The sequence below is a fragment of the Lactuca serriola genome, chromosome 9, assembly GCF_051521515.1.
Source record: "Lactuca serriola cultivar US96UC23 chromosome 9, Lser_US96UC23_V15, whole genome shotgun sequence".
In the NCBI taxonomy this organism is placed as follows: Eukaryota; Viridiplantae; Streptophyta; class Magnoliopsida; order Asterales; family Asteraceae; genus Lactuca; species Lactuca serriola.
In genome coordinates, this window is record NC_136416.1 from 139,192,756 (window position 1) to 139,200,758 (window position 8,003).

The 8,003-nt window shown below is 33.6% G+C and overlaps 1 protein-coding gene across 5 annotated transcripts; it reads left to right on the top strand.

Annotated features, from left to right (window-relative positions):
* Positions 1 to 669: 669 nt before the first annotated feature.
* LOC145074167 (uncharacterized) lies at positions 670 to 6,432 on the top strand. Of its 5 annotated transcripts, none has more exons than XM_079020577.1 (4): positions 670 to 1,037; positions 1,353 to 2,522; positions 4,012 to 4,065; positions 5,565 to 6,432. In XM_079020577.1, the coding sequence occupies exons 1-3, from the start codon at positions 788 to 790 to the stop codon at positions 4,056 to 4,058; spliced, it is 1,467 nt and encodes a 488-aa protein (XP_078876703.1). In that variant the 5' UTR covers positions 670 to 787; the 3' UTR covers positions 4,059 to 4,065; positions 5,565 to 6,432. The 5 variants fall into 5 exon arrangements, with proteins under 5 accessions (XP_078876703.1, XP_078876704.1, XP_078876702.1 ...); XM_079020578.1 differs by lacking the exon at positions 4,012 to 4,065 and having other exon boundaries at positions 670 to 862; positions 942 to 1,037; XM_079020576.1 differs by lacking the exon at positions 5,565 to 6,432 and adding an exon at positions 4,244 to 4,472.
* The last annotated feature ends 1,571 nt before the right edge of the window (positions 6,433 to 8,003 follow it).

The window sequence follows — 8,003 nt, forward strand, 5'->3', positions numbered from 1 at the left end:
CCAAAAAACAAAGTCAATTCTCCAACACCATTTCGATACTGATTTCGCTCACGGAGTAACAGATGGGAGAGTGGGACTATGGGAGACTGGAAGTCTGGAAGAGGGAGATACGATCATACGCGATTTGATTTTGAGATTATTATTTAGGGCAAATGGGCAATATGGTTACAGACTTAGCCTTACAGGTTACGACATACAACCTTAGGCCATCCACCACGAGTCAAAATGTCAAAATAGTCAAATGTTATATGAATCAATGATATATATTATATAATACGTATTAAATATTAATACTTGATACATAAATACATTTAAAAATAAAATAAATTTTTTTTATTAAAAAGATAAATAAATTGGCAGGTCAACCTGTTTATTTTTTGAGAAACTCATATATGACCCGTTTAATAAATGAGTTGGCGGGTTGAAAAACTCAAGCCAAACCCATTTATTTCTTGTCGTGTCGCGGGTCGTGTTGAAAATTGTCAACCCTACGAATCACCGAAACACATGTATAGGAAAATGGAACCATAAGGATTAGTTACATTTTTTTTTCAAAACTTGTACCAAACTTGCACTAATGGAGAACCAACGGGACCAAAATTGTAATTTACTCCGAGGGTATCCATGGTTTTTAAGATGGGCCGCCTCTCTGTCTCTCTCTCTCTCTCATCCGGTTATCCAAACTTCACACACACATAAAGAAAAACGGCCGGCTGCGATCGTTTTTCCATCTACAGGTTCCGGCGAGTATACGAGCGGATTTGGTGGAAATAACGGCGTTGCAACGATGGCTGGAGGAGCAGCCGAACAGCAGTACGCGAAGGCGAAGATATCTGTCTGGTGGGACATAGAGAACTGCCAGGTACCTAAAGGCTGTGAACCTCATTCGATCGCTCAGAATATAAGTTCTGCTTTGGCTAATATGAACTACTGTGGGCCAGTGTCGATTTCCGCTTACGGCGACACCAATCGGATCCCTGCCTCTGTTCAGCAAGGCCTCAACAGCACCGGCATCTCTTTGAATCACGTGCCCGCCGGTATATACCCTTATCAAATCTACACTTACACGCTTAATTATATAAAACCTGAGTTTAATTTGATGTTCAACTAGAAATGGGTGTTGTGTTTATCTTGCTTTGACTTCAGATTGTGGTGAAAATCGAAACCCTAACACCACGTATACAGAAATCTGTTTATTCAAATTCATACATACTCAATTCGACTGTTCACTGCTCTTTTAGAGTTTATTTATATTTGAGAGCTTTCAAGAAGATCTGGTTATTAGTTGACATTTCTTAGTTCAGTAGAGAATGGATTGCATTATAATTTATACTCTTCTTTTTAATGATCAGGTGTGAAAGATGCAAGTGACAAGAAAATTTTGGTAGACATGTTATTTTGGGCAGTAGATAACCCTGCCCCATGCAATTATCTGTTAATTTCTGGTGATCGGGATTTCTCAAATGCATTACATCAATTAAGAATGAGGAAATACAACATTCTTTTAGCTCAACCTCAGAAAGCTTCCATTTCCCTCCTTGCAGCTGCTAAAAGTGTATGGCTATGGACCAGTCTTTTGGCTGGAGGTCCACCAATAACTACCGGTGAATCACCCACACCTGATACCACCTACAACCACACTCCACCTCCTAACTCACTACATACTCCGGCTCCCGAGTCAACTCATATGCATCAACCCTTTGACAACCACATGTATCCACATCCACATCCCCAGCAATTTGCAAATATGGCAATGCCTCCTAACTATCTTTCTCATCTTCAAAGGGCCATCCAAGAGGCCAATTATATGGAAGAAAAAACCCGTTTATCTTCAAACCCGGGTGAGAAACGAAAATTTGAAGGTTCGCCTGGAACCTCATCTAAGAAAAATCGCGTCACTAATAATAATAATAATAATAATAATAATAATAATAGTAATAGTAATAATAATAATAATAAAGGAAAGAATCCTAAGAAGGGAGGGATTCCTCTGTGTCTAAGTTGTAACAAATATCATTCGGGTGAGTGTCAGTGCCCACGATGTTTCCGATGTGGACAGTTGGGTCATATAAGCACTGACTGCCTGAATAAAGAAATTACGTGTTTCAGATGTGGTGAAGGTGGTCACAAATCTGACACGTGTCCAAAGAAATATGTTTTACCTAAGAAAGCTAATAAGAAGAAAGTATCCCCCATAAAAAAAGAAGCGAGTGATGCTTCACGATGTTACCTCTGTGGGAATTTGGGTCATAAAAGATCCAATTGCCCGAATGAAGGTCAACAGGTAACATGTTTTGGATGTGGTCAACTTGGTCACAAAGCTGGTGAGTGTCCAAAGAATAAACAGAATGGTGAAAGTAGTAAGAAAGCTGACACAAGTCCAATTAAAGAAGATGATGGTTCAACTTTAAGTGCATTAGCTAAGAAAACCGAATTACAATCCGAACCGCAGATCATACAAGTATTAAACATGAATACCGCAGAAGCGGTGGTGGTGATTCCTGATGTGAATGTGGTCTCAGGTATGCATTATTTTATTTGATCAGGGTGCAATTTTGTCATTTATATCGGTTGTGTTTAGTCATTTATAGCCATCCAAGGAGTATTTCATATGTAACTGCAAAGCCACTTTTTGCATGTTAATATATGTAGAGTTTATCAACTATGAAAGTTGTTTGGAGGTAACCTACAAACAAAGTTGTTCAAGTTATAGGTCATTGTAACCTGCTATAGCAGGTTTACCGCTTACCTCTCATAAATCCATTTTTTTCCACATTTTTGCCCCCAGTTTTAATTTGGTCGCAAACTTTTTTCTTCTTCCAAATTTATTCTCTCTCTATCTCTGTGTGTGTGTGTGTGTATATATATATATATATATATATATATATATATTATAATTATTTGTATTTAACGACATTAGTAATATGTTTTGTACATTTTTTTACAAGTTCATTTTACAAACTTGTTTTTTACTACGCTTTTAAATAAATTAGTAAAAACCTGCAAAATTGGTTTTCATATTTTTTTTACATGCTTATTACAGTTTTTTTTCCCTTACGAATTAATTTTTTATTTTTTGGTAAAAGAACGACTTTAAAAAATTGTTGTCTTACAGATTTATTTTTCAAAAGCTCACAAAAAAGAACTTCTAAAATATTGTTTTTTTTTTTTTTACAATTTTGTTTTCTACAATCTTAAAAAATCTGTAAAAATGAAAACTAGTATAAAGCATGAAAAAACGAATCAGTGCATGTTTTTTACAAATTCTGTAAAAAAGTTGCTAGAAGCAAACTTATAAAACATGAGTTTAAAAAGAAAAAGATGTAAAAAGTGGTTGGGACCAAATTTGTAACAAAAACTAAACTTGTGGCAAATTCGTAAAAAGAAGTTGGGTAAATGACAGGTGATCTATTTGAACAAGTTTCATAGTTGGTTATTACCTCTACAGTTTAGCTATAATTGACATTAGTTTCTTTTTGGAATCGAATGGATTGCCTGGGTGTGGGTGAAATTCTGTTTTGGAAAAAGATAGATCCGTGTTTGTGTTTGTGTTTGTGTTTGTGTTTGTGTTTGTGTTTGTCTACTGGAAAGGATGCAAAACTTTTATAGGAATCACCAAACCAAAGAAAGCCATGAGAAAAGTTATTTATTTATTTATTTTATTTTTTCGTCTGCATATGTAAGTAACATTGATGCAAAGAAAGGAATGAGTGAGAACACATTTCGTGTATGGGTCCGGGAAGTAATCTATGGACATGTGGATTGCTCTTCAGCATCTATCACATGGGTTTATTTTTATTTTCCCATTTACTAACTCATTACTCATTAGTGTGTCTAAGATGTCATCAATTATTTGATTTTGACTTTCCTTACACATACATCTGATTCTGATATGTGTATCCTCATATTATTTACACATGGGTATGTTTTATATTTGATTTTAGTCGTGTTTAAAAAGCTCATGACTCACTAGATGTTTTGTCATCTACGTATTTTTCTTTCGGTGTGCAGCTGTCCATGTAAGTCATGAAGATGGATTATCTAGCCCTCCCTTCTGAGACTTAAGTAAGACTACTTGTAGATGCCTTTAAATTTGACTTAATCTTTTTCAAAAATAATCATGCCAAGTCTAGTTAGTGAGGTTTTTTGTTTTTATACCGGGATTTAGATTTCTATGCTGTGACAAGTTTTCTGGTTACCTTTCATATCCTTTGATTTTTTTTTTTTTTTTTGGTATTTCTAGGGTTTTCCTCATACAAGACTTGCCTTGAGTTGAGTTGAAGTTTTCAAAAAGATGTTCTAATCTCTTGTTTGAACTGTTTGGCTTACCATGGTTGTACATTTTAAATTTATTGAACAAAAATCTGCACTTATCTTATGGTTCATTTCTTTATTTTTGCATTTTTTTAGTTGATCGACACTCTCCTTTGAATGGAGAAAGTATATTTTAATATTGTGCTTTCATTTTTTTCGTTTTCTTTCTATCAAGACACTGTGCTTTGAAAAATGTATCCAATCGTTTGATTTATCAAGTTTCTATTTATTAAGATGTTATATTTTGAAAAATCTATCTAATTATAACAATGAAAATATTTTTTGTATTTGGATGACATTGTTATAATTGGATAGAGTTTTCAAAATGCAAAATTTTAGTCGTATTTTCGTAATAAACAAAAAAAGTATATTGTTATTTCTTTCGTTTAACCCATTATCTATCAGCTTGTCTCTCACTGTCACTCTATTGTTACATGTATCTTCAAATTTTACTGAATAATAACATTGTATTTTCAATATTTTTGTTAGAAGTGGCACATTTTACTTTAAAAACTTTACCCATAATATTATGAAAATTTATTTTGTATATGGATGATATTTTTTTATTTGGGTGGATTTGTCTACAACAAAATTGTATAAGTAGAAAAAAAAAATGTAAGTATGATGCTATGATAAACATATAACTGAAAGTACCTTGCCATTTCTAGCTCGTAACCATTTACCAATACATCTATTGTCACATGGCTTCTTTTACTAGTTTGTAATTCCCATATATCTTAAAAATCTATCCAGTTATAGCATGGTATATTGAAAAATATACCAAGTATAACTTTGTACAATGTATTTTCATAATCTTTTTTTATCACAACATTGTATTTTTTATTAGGACATTGTACTTTAAAAACTCTACCAACTTATAACAATAAAAAATATTTTGTATTAGATGACATTGCTATAATTTAATGGATTATACAAATAAAAAAAGATGTTATAATAAAAGTAAATAAAGCTATGTTCACATGTATCTTAAAAATTTATGTAATTATAGCATTGTACTTTCAATCAATATTACTATGACATTGTACTCTAAAATTCATCCAATTATAACAATGAAATTGCTTTTTAGATGGATAGCATTTCTATAAATGGATAATTAAAAAAAATGTTACAATAGAAAGAAATTTAAGTAGGATGTTTTAATAAACAAATAAATAAAAGAATGTTGTTATTTTTAGTTTTTAATACTTCGTTGTATCTTATAATATCTCTTTTGTGACCACGTATCATAGATGCACGTGACAATATTTTTTGGTGGACATGTTATTTTGGGAAAAGTTGAAAACCTGCATATTTCCTGGTGGTTGAGACTTCTTCTCCAATGTCTTAAATCCGCTAAGAATGAGGAAATATAACTATCTTCTAGCACACCCTCAGAAAACATATGTATCTATCTTTACAACCGCCAAGGGTGTATGATTATGAACTAGTCTTTGGCTAGAGGACTACCAATACTAATGGTGAGTCAGTCACATATGATAATACCAATATATATTCTAATTTTTTGTGTTGGCTTAGATGGCTCAAATAAACCAACCCTTAGATATCCAAATACCTAATACCTATCTGGTATTGGAGAAATTTCAAACATGTGAATGGGTTATATGGATGTAAAGAAGCAAGTATATTTGTTCACAAAGAATATACTAGTCGTGGTATCTCTTATCCTCGAGAAAACTACCGAATCTAATTGCTTTCGTGACGGGGGGATTGCCTCATGACTATCATTCCCATCTTATATCTATTAAGTATTAACACGCTTCACAAGTTCATCCAAGAGACCAAATATATCAAAGCGAATATGTGTGATAAAACAGATTCATCTTCTTAAAAGTTATTGTAATGGCAAAGGAAAGAGTTACATGTGAACATTCTTTGGTGGCCACATTGTAATTCTTTTTAAAAAAAAGGTGTTTGGTTTAGTAATTTTTCTTGTTGTTACTATTCGGAGAATTGGGTCAGAAAAGACGTAAATGACCGAGAGAACAACATTTGATGTATTTTAGATATGGTTAAAGTGGTTGTATAGTTGATGTTGGGGATTGCCTCATGACTATCGTTCTCATCTTATATATTATTAAGTATTAACACGTTTCACAAGTTCCTCCAAGAGATCAAATATATCAAGGCAAATATGTGTGATAAAACCGTTTCATCTTCTTAAAAGTTATTGTAGTGGTAAAGGAAAGAGTCACAGTTGAACATTCCTTGGTGTCCATATTGTAATTCTTTTTAAAAAATGTGTTTGGCGTGGTAATGTTTCTTGTTGTTACTATTTGGAGAATTTGGTCAGAAAAGACGTAATTGCCCGAATATAAAACAACATTTGACGTATTTTAGATGTGGTTAAAGTGGTTGTACACTTGATATTGGGGATTGATGTTCAAAACAATAATATATTAAACAAACAACAGAAGCAATAATATATTTTAAAATTTTCAATCTCCAAAGCAATAGATCGATTTTGAACTAATCAAATCAATAACATTCAACCATAAGTGTTCTAGATTATTAACTTAATAATGGCTACTAATAATGGATACTAACTGTGAATTAAGACAATCTTAATGGTTGGTCCAAACAGAGTAGTAAACACGAGCCGCTAGAATTCCATTATTAGTATCCATAATAAAAAGTTTCATTTTTAACTAAAGAGAAATCATTGTTTTCAATCAAACCTAAGTCATAAGAACCCAAGATCAAGTACAAATGTTCCAAAATCAATGTATCATAACATCTCCAAAATATATCACCAAAGGATGTGTATGATAACCCCCTTGCTTTCCTCCGATCATCTGAAGTACCTGAAATATAAAACTTAAACTATAAGCCAAAACTTAGTGAGTTCCCCCAAAGTACAACACAACCAATACAGATAACAACATGAATATACGAGTTTTCAGCCTAACTGGACCGCCTCGCAGGGCCTACAACCTATCTGGACAGTTCTTCGGGCCTTTGGCCTGACTGGACCGCCTCACAGGCCTTTAGTCTATCCAGACTACACCGGGTATCTTGGCCTTCAGCACAAAGCAGGACCACATTAACCCAACAAACCATAACATCTCGACATATATAATAACAATCAATAACCAACAACACAAGTAATCATACAGATCTACCAATCTAATGCACACTCAATGAACACATGTAATCAAATAGATCTACCATGCTAACACATACTCAACATAACATCAATCCAATATACCAAGATACGTAATCCAGTGAGCCGACATTGGTGTCTTCGACCCACAAGTATTGTAAAGAAAACTCACCCCACAGTCTGAAAGGATAGCTTAACAGATCACAACTCCAACTGTTGACTCTACATGTCACCTATACAACAAACAATGATCTAGTCTCAAACTACAACTTAAAATACCTAAAATACCCTTCGGTTAAACTTGGTTAAAATCCTAGTTAAAGTCAAGGTCAAAAAGTCAAAGATTCCTTTTGGATTGTGTACGCCCTGCATACACCCTCTACGCCTAGTATAGAGGATGCCCTTCCAAAACACGTGTTCGAACCCTCGTACGCGCAGCGTACCTCCAGGTACGTCCAACGTACCATAGCTAAATCCCAACTTTTCCATTAAGTTCTTATTTCGTTAAGCCAAAGCACCAAACTTCAGATCTAATTTAAAAGGGACGTCCTAATGGATAAAGTCTCTG